We start from the raw sequence: 18,761 nt of genomic DNA on the forward strand, positions 1-18,761 counted from the left end.
GGTGTCGTACAGTCAGAGAAAGAGAGTGTTTAAAAGCTGAAAAAAAAAGTCTCTCACCTGACAGAATGGAGGCCACGGCGGCAATTATAAAGGACACAATGACCCCCGGACCAGCCATCTCCTTGGCAACGAGCCCAGACACCACGTACATCCCTGTCCCCACACAGCTGCCCACACCCAGAGACACCAGGTCCACAGTGGATAACACCCGGGCCAGCTTCGTCCCATGTGAGCTCGTGCCCGACATGGATGAATCCAACATGGACTCCACAGGTTTGGTCCTCAGGACGCGGGTGGTAAAGGTCTTCCACGCCGCGCCCCATTGTACCCTCCGAGGGTCCAGCTTCACCGCCAGGCTGCTCATACTGAGGGCTACAGGTCAGGGTCAAAGTCAAAGGGGGGAATTTCTTGAAGAAGTGTTGAAGGATCTCTCTTGGATACTTTTTCTGTTTTGTTACTTTTTATTTCTTGAGAAAGAACAGTAGAAGAAGAGTAAGTCCTTATCCAAGAAGATTTCAGAAGAAGATTTGATGTAGAGTCGTCTTTGCCTTTAGATAATCTCGTCCTGGTTTAGTGGAACGCCTCATTAGTTTTTCCCCACATGGTGAGAGAGACCGTGATCTGAAACACAAAGATGGGATGATTTATTTCAGAACACACTAGCCCCAATGTTTCTGTCACAATGCTTATTTTTCAAAAACAAATGCCAAGACACCGGAGCCCAACAATAAAAACAATAACACGATACATTACACATTAAAGAGTGCCTGAATGAGGCGGCAGTTTATTAGCCAACCCTGTTGCTATAGCAGCCAAGCTCATTAGTGACGATCCTGGTTTCTACATTTTAGCTTTTAAAAATCTTTTTTATTTAAAAAGAGAATCAGAATCATGCACATTCTCAAATAATGCATATCACGCTTCTGTCAAACTGTTCATTGACTTTAAGTACAGATTACTTGTTGTTTACTGTGATATACTGTCAATATTGTTTGTTGTGTGTATGAATTGACCAGCTGACGAATGAGTTTCCCTGCTGGGGATCAATAAAGTTTTCTAATCTAATCTAATCTAATTTATTCTCACAATAAAAACGCATGTTGAAAGTGCCTTATACTTCCCTACTTTCTATACAAGAAAAGATCTTTATATTTTAGTTGTTTTTTTTAAAATCCCTAATTAGAATATCAAAACCTTTTATAACAAGATCAAACTGACAGGGGGGCATTTTTCTACCTAGTGCATACTTTTTGTTTTGAAAAAATCTGAATAATTCTGCCACAACTGATCTGTTCTTTTGATGCTGATATGGACCTCTGTGTCTGAAATAAAGAAATAACGTCAAGTGAAAGATACTGTAGCTAAAATTCAAAAGGTGAAGACAATGTACCTTTGTGTCCTCAAAACAAAACACAAACTATGGTGAATAGACTAATAAATAAATGCTGTTGGAGTGGGAAATATGAGCACACTGTTGACTCACTGCAATCAGTGAAACAACTCAAATGTGGAGAGTTAGACAATAGAAACAACAACAGCAATTACAAGTGTTTAAACAGCAGAGGCTTCATTTCATTTCCCTTTTTTTTACAGCTTTCAACCATGCCTGTGATGTCATATTGTTTGAGTAACAGAGTGATAAAGAGGCAGTTAAAAAGAAAGGTATTTTAGAGTGCAGCTCACCTCTCTCTCTCTCTCTCTCTCTCTCTCTCTCTCTCCCTCTCTCCCATAACAACAGTGAACTAACCCTCACCATTCATCCCCTTTTAAAAACAGGCTCAGATTTCTAAACAAACACCCAGTCACACACAGCGCTCCCACACCGCCTCTCAACTATAAATTGAACCACTCTCACAAATGATGGCTGCAATTACCCGGCTGTTTAACCGGGGGACGCAGCGCTACTATTGTGGCTGCACTTAAGAGTGTGAGTAAGAGCATGTGGAGAGGAAGAAATGAAGCTCCAGAGGTGATTTAATTTGCGTGTGATGCTGTGTGTGCAGAGAGGTAAGCTGACTCGCAGGTATCGTGACTATACTGTAACAAAATCTGATTTTATACTTTGCCTTCAGAGGAAAAAGTATGAGGAGGTTATGACATGAAATAGATCCAGAGAAACAGTGACGTAAGTGCACTCAGCTGCAGGGAATATCTTCTTTAAAACACCATGAAACATAAAAATGGCTTTTTTTTTTCCATGTTCTCCACTGACTCCTAAAACTTTCAGTAGTTGCAGCCTTTGGGAACGTGGAAACATCATGTATACCCTCAGATCACCTCCACCCTTTGGTAAAAATGCTTGTTGCACCCTCGTTATTTTTAGAGCCATGTATCCAGATCACATTTTTAGCACCGCAGCAGAGTGTCTCTTTTCATTTAGTACGTGTGGTAGAGAAAGCACACTTGTATTATATGAAGTTAATATATTACACCTTCAATCACCTGACAAGCTTCCTCATTCTGAGCCATCCCACTCCACCCTGTTTGTCTCTGTTCTTCGATCCCACCCATCCTTCCTTTCCTATCATCCATTCACCCTCCTTCCTCATCCCTTCATCTTGTTTGTCTAATTCTAGGCACAGTCTGGGCCGTGATCAGCTCAAACACATGTGGTTGTTGCTAGTGAATGCACATTAAGAAGATTATGACAGTGTGAGACTGGATTCATATTTGGTCCATATATCTAAGAGTAAAGTCTCGATCAGTGGTTCTCATCTCGTCTAGCCAAAGGACCCACCACCAACTCCTCCAAGAGAAATTGCGACCTTCTTTTGGGTCCCAAGCCACCAGTTGAGAACCACTCATCCATAGACCTGCTCTATATGTAAAGTGTCTTCAGATAACATTTGTTATGAAGTGGCCTTACAGTACACAAACTACAATTGATTGATTGACATGTTTCCTTATTACATACCCCGTGTTACACCAGACTCTGGGTGACCAGAAAGAGTGAAAACAACAACAGGTGCAACAGTTCACCAGTTAGCCTTGTCAATAAGTTATCTTTCACAATCAAATCTCTGACATGGGCTTGTTGAATTACACTACAGTTATAGTTAGTGACATAAGTCCCACTTGAGCTTTTCCTACAAGTCAAAAGTTCTGTTGCAGATAACATTTAAAACCAAAAACATATTTTTGCTCCTGCATAAATTCCTCTTCTTCTTTTTATCTTTTTATTTCTTCACCAATGACCTTCATCAGGAGCACCACTTAGCTTCACTGTAAGTTCATGTTTCATTTAGCGGTTAAATGGACTAAAACAGTGTTTCTCAACTGGTGGGTCGGGACCCAAATGTCGGAGCCATTTACTGTGGGTTGTGAATATGTGCCTGGAAAAAACATTGTATCAAAAATTCTGTGAAGCGCTTTTAAAACATGTTTGTTTTCATTTTGGATCGTTGTTCTGTCATGTTTTGTTCCTTCTGAGGTCCAAACAGCACCATTTGTCATTTAATGAATCTGATTGGTTACAAAATATCTGAAATGCGGGTCGTGATTTTTCATGATGAACAGTAAACAGTACACAAAGTAAAATGTCAAAATAGTGGCTAATTTTGTAACTGAGGCAGATTTTTTATTTTCTATATTCGAATTAAGCTTTGATATAACCAAATTCCCATTTGTACTCATTTTAATGTTTTAGTGTAATGTAGCAGAATCATTTTAACATGATGCCAAGTTTTTACAAGTTGAATTTCAAAGTAAATGTAACAGCTATTTAGCTAGATAGCTTCTTATCCTCAGAGATACCTTTATATAGACAATAATGGGGGAGTGTGGGGGGGGGGGGCATTAGGAGAACCTGAGAAGATGAAGAGATTAGGAGGAAAGGACGAGGAGGATGAGCGGACTGAAAAACAGCAAATCTATTTTTCATTAGAGCACCGAGCTTTGATCCGCGGGTCAGACTTTGTCGATAAATGTGAGTGTGTTTGTGTGTAACAGAGTGTGTGTGTGGAATGACCAGAGGGACCTTAACAGCTCTAATCAGAGGGACTGATACCTTTGCATGAATCCAATCTAACACAGTATAACTAGAAAACTTCTGAAAGTAGAGGCTTTGGACAGAGTAGGCTCAGGTTGAGACTGTTCTACTTCGACGTACTGATTCTACTTCAAACATAGACACACATGAGCACCATTTCATAAAATAACTTTTTCCAGTATTTTTTTTTTTCCTCTTTATGAAACATGTTGCATTTCAAATACCCTTTAATTCTAAAGGGTACTTTCTTCAGTCAGTCACCACCTGCCCCATGTCATGTGTTAGCTATTTGAACAGTAGAGCAACAAAACGGAGCCACACAAAACACAGAGGTAGCAGGTGTTGAATCGGCTCCGTCCTGGACAAACATCTTTACTTTACTAACAGTCAAAGAGCAACTGACCTTTAAAGAGACAGGGCCTGATGTGACAAAAAAAAACAAGAGTGTTGCTGCCAAGACAGGCAGCAGCACAATTTCTAGAGTTTAGAATGAACAACGACCATTCATACAGACAAATAAAGAAATTACAGACATTTTACAAAATCAGATTAAGAAGGAAATATAGAACTTCTTTTCCAGGTTTATTTAAAGTTTCAGGAGCAACAGGAGCGACTCGAATGGCCATCATTAGGAGTTACAGCCACTGCAATCTGAACTAGAAATTATATTACCTTCCCTTAATACGATCTGTTTCAGTCCTGTTTGAGTATGTACATGGTAAGCAGAATATCAGAGGCCTTTTTTATTCAAAATTATTCAAGGAATAGGTCAATTGTTTTGCTGCATTTCAACATTTGTGACAAGTTAGAATATATTTTAAAGCATTGCTGAGCATTTCTACTCTTTCATCGTGAACTACTGAAGTTGCTGAATGCCACTGAATCACACGATGTTTTGTGTGTAATTAAATTCAGATAAAATATCTAAATTAAAGATGCATATTTCTAAATCTCTAGTTAAAAAAAGGCTGGTAATATGCACATCACGTAGTTGCGGGGCAATTCAAAAACACTTGCTCAATACCACAAAAACCTTATTAAATCAGAATGTTTCAACCAAATGGTCTTCTTCAGGTGATAACACATTTCTATCATTACATTAAATCTGTGCAGACTTGCAGATTGTTCATGCTCCTGCCCTCTAATATACAACTCTACTCTATTGGCTGCTGGAGAGAACCGGAAGTTTGGCTTGCACATTTTGAAAAGCACACTGTCCTCTCTTGTCAGGAGTTAAGATCCATATCACTCTGGAGCTGAAGCCAATTTGGCAATTAGCTAAGCCTTTGCAGCTTAGCTTGGCTTTGTCCAAAGTTCCTTATTGTTGTTATGGCTTTGAGGTTTCCATCCTATTAGATTTGATTAAATCATTGAGCTCAGAAGATGCTAGCCATGATAAAGTTAAAAAAAAAAAGAAAAAAGTTTGTTTTGTCATTTCAACCTAATCTGACAGGCCGAGCAGGCTGTGCTAGCAACTGTGGGGGAATATTTAGCGCTGACTTGCAGTAAGTAGCTTAGCTGCTAAAGAGGCATTACCATGAATTGCCAGCTAAACAACTGTGGCATAACAAAGGCTTCTTGTGAGTCTTTGCTTCCACTCGAAACTGTGTGTTGCAAACTTTAATTTTATTAACACAGAAAAAGTAAAAGCACAAATGTTTAAGACATTTTTATGTAGCCTATGTGTTGTGATTTTGATCGTGTTAAGCTTTTCAGCTGAGAGAAACAGGTCAATCATTTTGTCCCTTCATTCTTTACACTAATCCTAACTAATCACAGTCCATCTTTAAGTTGTTCCAGTTGTAGGCTACTGTCACTACCTGATATGGATGTAAATTGACACCTCAAAACACGAGGCGATAATGAAAAGAAATCGACTAAAACTTAAATTCACCTCAAAACACGAGGAGATAATGAAAAAAAATCAGCTAAAACTTAAATTCACCTCAAAACACGAGGAGATAATGAAAAAAAATCAGCTAAAACTTAAATTCACCTCAAAACACGAGGAGATAATGAAAAAAAATCGACTAAAACTTAAATTCACCTCAAAACACGAGGAGATAATGAAAGAAAATCAACTAAAACTTAATTCAGTGTTACAGTAATAGCTCATTACATTACACAGTGTTTGCAGAAGCTAGTGGCACTTCTCCTATTATAAACATTTGCACTGTTCACCAGTCTTTGACTCCAATAACAAGACAGAAAAAGATAGTGCCGTCCTTGTGAGCATTAATGAAGCACCACAGCAAGGGGATGTTAGCTTCTGGATAACTTAATAGATGTTTAATGGACACGATCAATCAGAGCATCTAGACGTGTTGTGGTGGAGAGCTGTGTAGCTAAGTTTCTCACTTCTTTCTTGTTCAACATAATGATTGGAGCGGACATTTGGAAAACAAGAACTTATACTTAGCATTTGTACGTAACATGATCTACCACACTGCTCTTTTCATTCTGATGTAACTGTACGTTTATTATGTTCCACACAAGCTGCAGCCATCTTTGTTTCAAAATAAAACCTCATGAGTGCAGTTATCGTGTAAAAGAAATCTACCTATAAAAAGGCTGTGATTGAGCTTGAACTGAAATCTGTCTCAGTGGGAGAGATGGCAAGACATATCTACTAGAAAAAACAAAACATGAACTTGCAGAGTTGTCTTGATCTCAGGCTTGAACAAAACAGCATTAAGATAGGCGAAACATTCAGCTATAGGAAGTAAATTTGTGGGTTCAAAAAATGACAGTCATCGCCCAGCGTGTGAGCGAAACACTGCTGTTGTGTTTACAGCACACAGTTTGTCACACACAGACAAGCATGCAGCAGTGTCATAGTGTTTTTTCCAATATTATAGCTCTCAACAAACACCCATTATCTGCTCTGCAAGAGTGCTACCCTTTAAAAATCAATAGTCAAATCCCTGTCATCACAATCATCTCCAGCACCTTTAGCATCTTAGCATTAAGTGTGTTTCCCCTCCAGATGAGAGAGTTGTCAGAACATCCATCCTCGAGTCTAATCAGCCGTGACTAAGCCGTTCTCTGTGTCCGCCCCGGCCTGCGTCTGAATTACTGGATGAATAACCTGATTGAGCTCTCGTTTCCTTTACAGTAAGAGCTGCATTGGTTTAATAAGGCTAAGAGCCCTTATGATTCACTCGAAACCAACCTGGCAACTGACCTTTTTGACGCATGGTCCAAAGCCCAATAAAAAAACCCAAACCTGGCAAGCAGCCCTGGCCCCGTTCTGATGGCCCACAGACAAAACAGGAAGAAGCTAACTCATCATTGTTAGAACACCTGAGTCAGGAAAAGCTGTCTTACTTTACGTTTTTTTGTCTTTCAGTCTCGCCCATTCGTCTATCACTAAGTCTATCTCAAACTTTGGCACGCTACTTCTCAGGAAAAAGTGAAGAAAGGTGCATCCGACCAAGTTTGTCTGCCTTTCAGTTCACCACTTCTGTCCAAGGAAAAATAGTTCACCAGCTTTTTGATGGATTAGCACAAATAATTGCACAGTCATCTGTGACTCCAACGTGATGAATCCTAAGAGATGCTGCCTTTTTATCCAGTCATGTTACATTAGTGGTTTTGAGGGAGAATGTCGAGAGACTAATGGATATATTTCATACAGCTTGACACTCATTAATGTCCCTCTTTGGACAAATTGTAATCACTTTGGTGAGCCATTACAGTTTCCTTTAGCAACGTCATTAGGACCAAGTTACAACATTTGGAAAAATTACAAAACTAGGACATCCCTTTGAACTTTTTGTACTTAGCTGAGCTGATTATCAAAAATTAGCTTACTGAAACCCGCATACTAACATAGAAGAAGAATGTTTTCAGAATTCTGAAAATATGCATTGTAAATAATTTAAATCAGTGGGAGCATATTAGCATGTTGATATTAGCCCCCCACAGTTGCTAGCATGGCTGAGGAGCTACAGTATTATCTTTTTTCCCTTGCTTTTGTGTGATTGTTTGGCAGCACAAGATAAAGGGAGTGCTTATTAGGATGCTACATAACTGGCCAAAAGCTAGATAGCCAGATAGCGAGCTAAGTAGCTGGATCTGGGTGGGTAGGTAGGTAGGTAGGTAAGTAGATAGGTAAAGATGGATGGATGGATGGATACTGTGTAGTCTATGTGAATAATTCATGTTTGTGTGAACAGCTCAACATCAGTGCCTCTCATCATTATGATTTATGACAATGCATCTATGGAGCATTACACAGCAGTGCTTAGAGCACCATGCAGTCTACAGTCTCATATCTTCAACACAATAATGCTTTGCTATCAATCTATTTAACTAATAGTTTATTGATACTCATTTATTCAAAAATACTCCCATTTGAGTAGGCGTCATTGTTACATGTAGTCTGGTTCAGTCTGAAGCAAACCTGACATACTTAGCAGTATCGTTGACATAATATCTACTTAACCACCTATACATAGTAAATCCATCCATTCAAATGTAGTAGATGAGTCTTACATATGTCAGCAGTAATTGACTGGTTATAAAGTAGAGTCCTAAATATAATTTTTTCTTCCTGACTGACTTTGGTGACTGTCTGGTTGACTGGTCACAGTGTCCCTCTCGGACAAGCCTAATGAATCTGATTCCTTATTTGACATAAAAGTAAAATTGCTTCCTGCCGGGTTGATTTGGTTGTCTGACTCATCGGTTTCAGTTGAACTCCCACTGTCAGTCTGAACTGATCACAGAGGCTCTTTTAATAAGAACTGTGATTTTCCACTTTAACTAAGCAGCCCCCTGACTGTCTCTGTCATTTTCTGATAGATTCTTTGCTTCATATACAGTACTGGAGTAATGTCAAACTGTTTCAGACTGTAGGCCTACAATGCTAGTGTTGCATCCCAAAATATGAAAGAAAATAATAATGCCAGCAGTGATTGGTTTACATTGGTTTGTTTATCTTATGGTGTCATGAAAGAAAAGGCGATCTGGTTTGTTTTTCTTCATATATTAAGTCACCGGTTAAGTTTTTTTGGAATATATATAAGCCAGGGGCAATTTTAAGATTCAAACGTTTGTGGTTCTTAGCTCATTGACTCCTAGAGAGATTGTGACATGATTATCTGATGAAGTGTTTAATGCTCCTAATTTCACTGAACAGCAAGAAATAGTTTCTGTTTTTTATTCATTACAATGATACAAAGTAACATGCGTTTACACCAAAGGGTGCTTTGAGGGTGCTTCAGGTAAGATATCCTAAGTCCTTAACTTGTTTCTGTAGTAGACCACAGGTGCATCTACATACTGTAAATAAATGTTCTACTAGTGCTGTATGGTTGTGTGAGTGTGTAAAAAACTGGGACCAGAAGGTTTGAAACTCTGGAGAGAGAGAAAAACAAGCTTTAGACCTTGTTATGAAGTGAATCATCACATTCACAGGAGTACACTTTTAGGTTTATTTAATTAAATGGAACCTTAAATCAAACTGAGAAAACTTTAGCTGACTAATTGGCCTTGGAAGATGAACACCAGACAGTACAAACCATCAATATGCCAGTAGATGATACTGATCAGCCTTTTCTTTTAATGAGGGAGAGCCTAGGGAAATGTGTCTTCATTTATACCCAAATAAATGTCTGTCAACATCCAGTATCATGTCATTCCAAACCATCTAGTGTAATTTGTTGATCGACACGATTGGAGCTGGCTCAAACATGTATAAACAGGGACATCTCTCTGCTTCACTTGGTTGGCTTACTGACCAGTTTACTGATTTTCTGGCTGACTGACTCGTAATTGGCTTGTTAAAGATTCTGATTCCCTGCACCGACATTCACTCTTCATTTAAAGTACAGTTATTAAGAGTAAACAGAATGAAGACGTGGTAAAGTTTAAGGGTGTCTCAGTATATTATCTGCCAGAACTGCAGGTAGAAACGGAGGGCTCTGGTGCCAGGCTGCTGACAAAGCGCTCTGTATGACTGATCTGTCCGCCTGCCCAGGCTCACTCACAATTTGGCCCATCTTATCCCCATCTATCTTGCCCTGATGCAGCAAGTTGGGAGCCTGAAGCTTATGGCACATTGTATTTTGACTCCAGACTGCAAGATAAATAAAAACAACGGTGTCACTGCCTCTGGCTCTGTGGCTAACCAGCCGTATCGACAACAACTCTGTCTGTGTGCCTGAAGGCCTCTGAAAACAACAGGGTTATTCCCAACACAAAAAGACTAAACCCTATCTGAACGTTGACATGATGCTCTCATACAGTGGTTACCAACCTTTTTCCTTTCCTTCTCTGCCCATCCACTCTCAGCAGGCTGTCTACCAATGAGTTTGGCAATGTTCGTAATTCTGCCTGGTTTCCTTGCCACTCTTGCCAAGTATGCCCATGGTGGGTAAATGTTTCCATCCATTCATTATCTATACCGCTTGTCCCGTTCGGGGTCACGGCGGGCTGGAGCGGCGCAGATACTAGCTGTCATTGAGCAAGAGGCGGGGTACTCCCTGGACTGCTGGCCAGTCAATAACAGGGTTGACATATAGAGACAGACAACCCGCCACACTCACATTTACACCTACAGGCAATGTAGTCACCAATTAACCTAACGAACATGTGGTTGGACTGTGGGAGGAAGCTGGAGTATCCGGAGAGAGCCCACGCATGCACAAGGAGAACATGCGAACATGCACACAGAGGAAGCTACTGTCCGACGGGAATTTGAACCAGGAACCTCATCGCTGTGAGGCAACATAGGTAACCACTGCACCCCTGTGCAGCCCGAGTAAATTTGTAGTTACTCTGAACAATGAGCAATGAATCCAGTCTTTACCTGCTCTAAATGCCAATTGTCAACTTTTGTTGTGATTTTGTGCTTCATTACTACAAATGTGTCGGTCACTTATTGAATTCAGGGTCATTTTCCTGATGACTCATTCTTTATAGGGGAACGCCAATACTGGGAATTATTGGTGACACTTAGAGGTAATAAAGAAAGGAAATATTGCCAGTGGTTGCCAAAGACACCCCTCCACCCCCACTCCACCCCACAGCCATGTTCTATATCGATCTGATGAGCAAATCCCCAACCTTGCTTTGAGCAGTATTGTCCTTGTGTAGAACCCATTCTATGTAGTATCACTGCATTAGAAGATATATTTGCCTGGTCTTTTATGATGGAGAAATTGCTGTACATGTATCTTGGGTTTAGATGACTATGGGGGCATGTATCTGTCAAACAACACCCTTGTATTCTTGCTCACTAATCTTTCCCCTCTTGAGAGACGGATACCCCGATAAACCGATAGAGACAGATATATACCTCTTGGTGTGTATCCGTCTCAATCCTTGCAGTCGTTCAACAAAGAGTTGTTTGTCCATGTATCCTGCTGGCACAACAATCGGTTGTTCAAACAATCCCCTGACAGTTGATGGTCCTTTTGATTGCACTGATTCCACCTTCACCTGTTTACCTGTTCTTCATTCTCAAGTGTATTTCCTCCCTTTCCCTCCCTGACCGCCTGTGCTTCTGTTTTTCTGTTTCTCCGTCTCTGTCTCAGAAGCTAGCCTTGGCCTGTTTTACTATGGCAACCAAAACTCCCAGACTGAAGTATTTGTCCAACAACAAGTTTTTTTTCCTTTCCCACATTACCCAATGCTTGTCAAGAATAAACTGTGCTATTTCTTTTCTTTGTGCAGTCGGTCATGGTGAGGTACCATTGATCATTGGGTATGTTTCTCATTGGCTTTATTGAGATCATTATCTGCTTCTTAATGCTTACATACTCTGTAGTCTGACATTTAGTTATAACAGGAATATGAGAAACCTTGTTTCATAATTGAAGCACACACAGCATATTGGATGAACTACCATTTTTTCTTTTATCGATGAGACTTAGACATGTTATCCAAGCAACATTGTTTTCCATATTTCATTGTTGTCAAAAGAGAACAGCAGAATTACAATAATATGTGAAAGCTGAGAGTTTGCAAAATGCAACTGTCATTGTTACCGATTTGGAAGACAATTTAAAAAGACATTTTGGTTTAGTGCAATTACTTGACACCAAGTAAACATTGACTTTTCGACATTCTGATGCATGTGCAAAGTTTCATGAGCTTTGGGGAATGTTAAAGATGCAGAATATTTGATTATCATTAGCTGGGATGAAAGAACAATAATTCTTTGTATTCCATTAGGGGTCTGATTCGGCGCTCTCGGGTTTTAAAAATACCACGTCTGGGAGGTTTGTTTCGTGCTAGTTTAAAATAACCGTCTTTTCTGTCCTTCCTTTTTTCGGGAGTCAGTGTGGTGATTACCAGGTTAGATTCCCTCTGCCTCTTGTAGCTGTCTTTTTGAAAGCCACTCTAAACTGATGGCTGCACTGAAAAGAGGGGAAGGAGGCCTGTAATTGGGGATAATTGGGACAAAGCTTAGAGACATGTAATGATTTCCTCTCAGCCAGTTTTACAGTTTGGAATTACTCTACTTCTACAAGATGACTGAGTTAATCAATGCAAACAAACATCTCAATCTGCTTTTTTAATGCTTTTTGAAATAACTGGAGTTTAAAAGGTTTTGAAAAGGCCGACCTACATTGACCTCAGGATGGCAGAATCAATGAGTACCGTCCATAATTATCATCTGCTCTTTCCTTTTTTTTTTTTACAACTTATCCTTCATATAGAGTGCTCTAAATGACATGAAACTACTCCTCTACCTGTAGGGATTGAACAACAGTCACAAATTTATAACAGAGATCCAATTACATTGTAATGATAATGATCAAGGCCGTCCTCCTCCCACACAGAACCCCTCCAGTCTCTTTCTGTCTCTTTGTCTCGCCCTCTCTTTTTCTCTCCCTGTGGAGCTTGTTGAGCCAATAACCAGAGGAGTGTGTGATTGTGCTTGTGTTTGTGTTTGTGTGTGTGCCGCGGACACACACAATCAAAGAGACAATGCGTGTCTGTGTGTGTGAGCTTCTGATTATATTAGCCTTTATGCGCAGGCAGGTTCTCTGACGTCAGTGCTCAGCAGCATCAGATATAGAGAAAGGGCGGCGAGGGCCGACCAGCCATTCATAAATATAAGAAAAAAGCTTGTGTGTCTGTGTTTGTGCTGCATCAGTCGCACCCATATTTTACAGTATGATTTCACTTGTAACATCGCTTATTCGAAAGTATTTATCCGGCATAACAAAATGTGTTATTGTTCCTTATAGACAAATAAACATTCAAGGCTCTTAAACACTCATCCATTTCCTCTAGTGTCTGTGTTGTATCACAAACACACACAAACGCGCACACACACTAAAAGCATTCACTCAGCATCTTTATCCCTAATAATGATGAGAGACACCTGAGGCATTCTCTAAACCTCTCCTGCACTGTAGCTTACAACTTTAAGCAGCTATGTTTCCATTCTCAAATCGAACTGTGATAACAACATGAAATCTTTGTGTTTAGTAAACCACATGCATTACCCTTCTGCTTGACCCTTCAGAGCTAAAAGCTGTTTCTTGCTCATTTGAGGTGGGGTTGTATGAGGTCCTTGTTTTGTATTTTCCACAGGGGGCGGCAGTCAGCTCTGCCCCTTTTATTGAGAAATCGGCCAGATTGTCGGCACAGAGGCTAAGCTACACATCCCTGCAGATGGGGCCATCTGAAAAAAAGGGTGACAACAGAAGTGTACGCTATATTTAGAATTTTTTCAGTGCTTTACTTTGCCGTCAGAGAGACACAATCATGCTCCTCCGCCTGCAGTACACTGAGATTATAGAGTAAGACTCAACCTGAATGTTGTATAGATGTGTGATAGTTACTTTGCAAAATAACTGCAAGTAGTGCAAAAACACAGTGGCTTGCTGACAGCAAAGTAAAGCACCACACTTCCAGTACATTGTTAGTGTTTTTGAGTTCATTTTTTGTCTTAAAATTTGCTAAATAACTCGGCACAAACGGCCCCATCTGCAGTGATGTATAGCTTTTCTTCCATGCCTGTACTCCATCCAGTTTCTCATTAAAGGGGCAGAGCTGACCGCTATCTCCTCTGGGTAATACACTCACTGTTGACATGTACCTCATACAAACCCACATCTAAAACAAATCAAAAAAGAGCTATCCCTTTAACAGTCAGGTATTTTCTCTGCAGTTGTTAGAGAAGCCCGAAGCTAAAGCAGAGTAATAATATAACACAATTATCAGGTGGACATAAATCAAACTTGGCAAATAAATGAAAAAGGTGCTCCCTTACTGCTTGACAGGTGGAAAAGCAACTGACAGATTTAAAAGTCACATGTGATTTGATTTGATTCTGATGTGAGGATTTTTGAGCTGGTTATGGAAGACACATTTCCGAGCTGAACTGGCAATAAAGTGTCATATTTTCTTATTTTATTGAATTTTTCTTAAAATTTGCCATCTCAGCTTGTGGTGATGATACGAAGTTGTTTTTCTTCACTTGTTTTTGTTGTCTCTCAGTCTCTATTGCAGGTAAAGAGCAATACTGTGCGACATTTGAACGAGGGAAGCTTTTCGTAAACAGGTTTTAAAAAATAAGAAAAAAAGCATCAAAATGCACTTTGGATTTGTTTCGCTTCAATGCCGTGCTTAATCTGTATGTGAAGTTAGCTTAAGAGGGCTAACATATACATTTGATAAAGGCTATGAAATAACAAGACAAGTTTTTGTGCTTTGTACTCCTTCTGTACTACTACTCACATCATTTTAGCACCTGTCGTTATACTGTAAAAGCCATTCGTTGTCTAAGTGAGCTTACATGGGCTATAGCTTTAAGACCTAACTGCAGTTTGGCTTATAATGAAGACACTTAAGTTAGCATGCTTTTGAGCCTTTCAAATGTTCATATAACATACTAAATTAACTAAATGTATGTCCATTTTGTTTAAGCTGGTTTAGACTTGGATCTGGACCTGTGTTGTCAAACCTCCAGGATATTCCTGCAGAAAAAGACCAGAAATCAAGAGGCTGTCCTGTGCTGTAAAATCAAAAACTTTATCAGATGCAAAATCACCTTCAAAGCCTATAGTTTCAGCAAATTTGCATTTTAGAAAGCGAAAAGAAAAATATCCACTTAAATGCTATATAAGCAGAAAAGTCATGCTGAAAGGCCCTCGTGCAAAAACCAACCCACATCACCTCAAGCTTCTTCTTTGGTGTAGCCCAACACGTGACTCTGAGTCATCTGATGTGAGACCTGGATGTGTTAGGGGGCTGTTTGTGTCACTGTGAGTGCGATTGTGTGTTTGTTTGCGAGGGATATTCAGACAGACAAACTGCCGTTGCTAAATTGGTCGGTTATGTAATCATCGGCTTCTATGACTTTTATTGTTTTCACCCTCCCTAATAATCATCACTTTTTTTTGTCTTCCTCTTTGTCATCCACTGTTACGGCTGGAACTAATTTAGTCAAGTTTCTCGTTAGTGCAAATACATCAGTTCATTTCACTACATGTCTGGCTTTTGTGGATTTGCTGTATTGTAATAAGAGTGTGATCTACATTGAAAAAATTTAAAATAATATATCACCCAGTTACAATTTTGTCAGCCGAGGATTGTAAATTTTACTTTAAAAAGCATCACTTGTTTTATTTATAGCAATTAATAATCTATGCTTACAATTCAATTAAATACAACACCAACCTACAGCTTTAGCATGCAAGCTAAACCTCTTTGTAGCACTGAATTGAAGTTGAAATCCATAGTCCTCTATTCACATGCAGCTGTTTAGGTGATGCTCTGATGAGGAGTAATGTGCACCTGTTGAGCGCTGACAGGACCATCAAGCCTGAGCGTATTATCAGGCGAGCGGCTGACGACTGTTTTCAGCACCATGGACAGCGCGTCATCACAACAGAGTATGAGTGAAGACAGAGAGAGAGAGAGAGAGACAAAGAGAGAGAGAAAAAAGAAAAGAATTAGGTGGAGGGGGGAGAGAGAAAGACAAGACCTTATGGCATAGAGAAAGAAAGAGAGAGAAAGAGAGAGGGAGAGATCTGGCCATGTCATTAGGGATTAGCCCAGTTCTACAGCTTGAGGCTCTCAGTGTCTGAGTGCTTCTGTCCTCTCACAGACACACACACAAGCACCATGCAGCACAGTATGTTAACTCCATGTTTGTATAGATTCATAGATAGATAGATAGATAGATAGACGCCATAGCAAAACAAAGAGGTTGTGATAAACGCATATGAATTGTTCCCACATTAGAGAAAGAATCAGCCTATGCAAGATGCTTACTTTCGCCTGTTTATCCTTTTATCATACCACACTATTATAGCATACAGTAGCACAAGGACTGACTAACACAAACACAGCATAAAGCATGAAAAAGCGCTCCTTTCCCCTCTTATTTCATGTGCAAAAAGACAATAACTTTCATCAACATCTATTTGTTTTTCCTCATTTCCCTCTTACACACCCTAAACACACTCACAATAGCGACCACTACACACGCTCTCACCTGCAAAAACAATCAAACGTCCCACCCTCTCTCAGTCGAGTCCCAGTCGCCCCTCTTGTCTCTTCCTGTACTCCTCTACAGTCCCTCCAAACGGAGCCTGCTGCAGCTCTGGTCCGCCGGGAGAAGCGACACCCGCCCTAAACTCTCCTCCTCTCCTTTCTCTTTCTCACGCAAAGACGCAAAGGTGTGGTGCCAGGCTTACAAACAGGAGGGGACTATTTCCTCACCTCTACGGGAACACACGGTTTCCACCGAGTTATGCGCCATCGCTCGTGGTGAAAGGAAGAAAAAAAAACGGCACAAAGGAAGACAACAATATGAGATAGAAGAGGGGAGGGGGGGGGGCAGTTGAGGAGAGAGGTGGAGTGGGGAATTGTAGTAGGATGTAACTAGAGGATGGGAGGAATAGTAAAAGTGGAGGAAAAGCACTCACTGTGTCTCGGCCGGATTAAAGGATGCCCATGTCGGATGCTGCAGTCGGTCACCAGCATCAGCAGCAGCATCTCCGGGAGCCCGCGCGCCAGGGAGGGAGGGAGGGAGGGAGGCTGATGATGTAAAACGCTTTAAATCATTCAGCAGCCCGCTGCACGACATGTGACCGCGAGACACTCTGTTTTTTTTTTGTTTTTTTGTTCATCCGGTTTGTATTTTCTTTTTTTTCTTTACTCGACCGGCCCGCAGACACCGAGCTGACCGGACGTCATTGTTCCAGCCCTCTCACGTGATTAAAAGTGATCCAACCGTGACACGAGGATTATCACCACAATATGTCCGCAAATGTCCCAGAAATGTTCTTTAAGTAGTGGTCGAACATACTTTTTCATCATTAATGTAAACTACTTTTTAAAATCGTTTTTATATACATAGGCTAGTTTAAGCAACAAAAAAAAACACATTCAGGAAATGTAGGAATAAATTGGAAAACAAGTGTTTGTTTTGGTAAATAAATGTTTATTAAATGATCAGTGCAAGGGAAAAACAAACGGAACAAAGCAGCTCAGACATGAGTGAAGCAAAATAGGTTAAGAGTAACCATGGATGAGGAGAGGGAAAGAAAGATTGTCCAACAAAAACAAAAAACAAAAAGAAATATGAACCATATACCAGACTTAAGTGTTCTATCAGTTTAACCACCTGTCTATAAGCAGAAGGTGGGACTTTTGGAGGGCAGCTAGAAACAGAAGACGCAAAGATCTCTTTGGAAATAAAGTGGAAAAGGACAACATAGGGTCACTTTTTTCTAGATAAGGGTCCCAGACTTTAATTGTCTTCCGGTGGAGTGAAGCATGCATGATATATATTTAGGAACATATTAGGAATACATTCCATTATAGGGTTGTGTCAGAACTTTTTTAGGGACACTTGATCCAGAAAAAAAAGTACCTATAGCAGTAAAAATGAATGAACTAAAATGTTCTTTTGTCCAGCTTTTGTATAAAACATCAGGAAGACATCAGGAGAATAGCCACACAAAAACATGATTTATTTATAGAAAGGCTTTTTAAAAATGATCATAGGGGTTCAACGAAGGATAAACCTCTGAAATATAACCTGGGAATAATGTTTTTTACTCTATTTTTCTTGCAGGAAACAGGAAACATTATATTCATCTATTTATGAAGATAGTCAAATTAGATTTGAAATGTTTAAGGAAATCCATTACTGAAGCTTGTTAGGTGTACAATTCGCATCCACTTGAAGAGGTGTTGTCTTCATAATTTGCCATGCAGGAGATCAATAGGTTGTAGCAGCAGCAAATCATCCTAACTGATGCAAAATGGAATTCAAAAGTCAGACAGTCCATGTCTGTCAAATACAGAAGTGTCACATTAAGGCAGCGTTTGAATCATGTGGCATTTTCCACCGATGCAATGACCTGAGAGGGGGGTCTTTTGAGCACAGTGTTGATATTTAATGACCTGTGTCGAAATGCATACCACCAAGCAGCCACCATTCATTTCCAAAGGCCCGTTGTGCTGAATTATTCAGCCTGAGCTGGTCTCTGATTAAATATTCAGCAGACAGCCATGTTATTTGACATAGATAGCCTATTAACATCATCTGCATTGAAAGTGTGTGTGTGTGGATGTTGATGTTGCATTGGCACATCAACAAGGGGGGGTTATTTTGACTTCACTTTTGCACTTTACTACCTTTTCCCCCCCCAAACAACTAAGAAAAAAATAGAAAATAAAATCAATTTGTATTGCAAGGGAGCGGTTTGTAACGTTAGATAACAGCTGACCATCATCTTTCTGTTTTTTCATACAGTCATGTTTCATACAGTCATGGCTGCTGCCCTGTTGTTTC

General features: G+C 40.0%; 1 protein-coding gene across 2 annotated transcripts in view; it reads right to left on the reverse strand.

The window, feature by feature from the left end:
* slc7a14a (solute carrier family 7 member 14a) overlaps positions 1-17,245 on the reverse strand; it is a 32,128-nt gene extending 14,883 nt beyond the window's left edge. The window contains exons 1-2 of one of the 2 annotated variants that reach the window (XM_020654679.2): positions 16,885-17,245; positions 58-621 (exon numbers count right to left, since the gene is read on the reverse strand). In XM_020654679.2, coding sequence (XP_020510335.1) covers positions 58-364 — 307 coding nt within the window. In that variant the 5' untranslated portion in view covers positions 365-621; positions 16,885-17,245. Of the gene's footprint in view, positions 1-57; positions 622-16,451; positions 16,731-16,884 lie in introns of those variants that run through there. The other variant, XM_020654680.3, reaches the window with a different exon arrangement.
* Positions 17,246-18,761: the final 1,516 nt, after the last annotated feature.

This window comes from Labrus bergylta, chromosome 18 (assembly GCF_963930695.1).
Source record: "Labrus bergylta chromosome 18, fLabBer1.1, whole genome shotgun sequence".
Classification (NCBI taxonomy): Eukaryota; Metazoa; Chordata; class Actinopteri; order Labriformes; family Labridae; genus Labrus; species Labrus bergylta.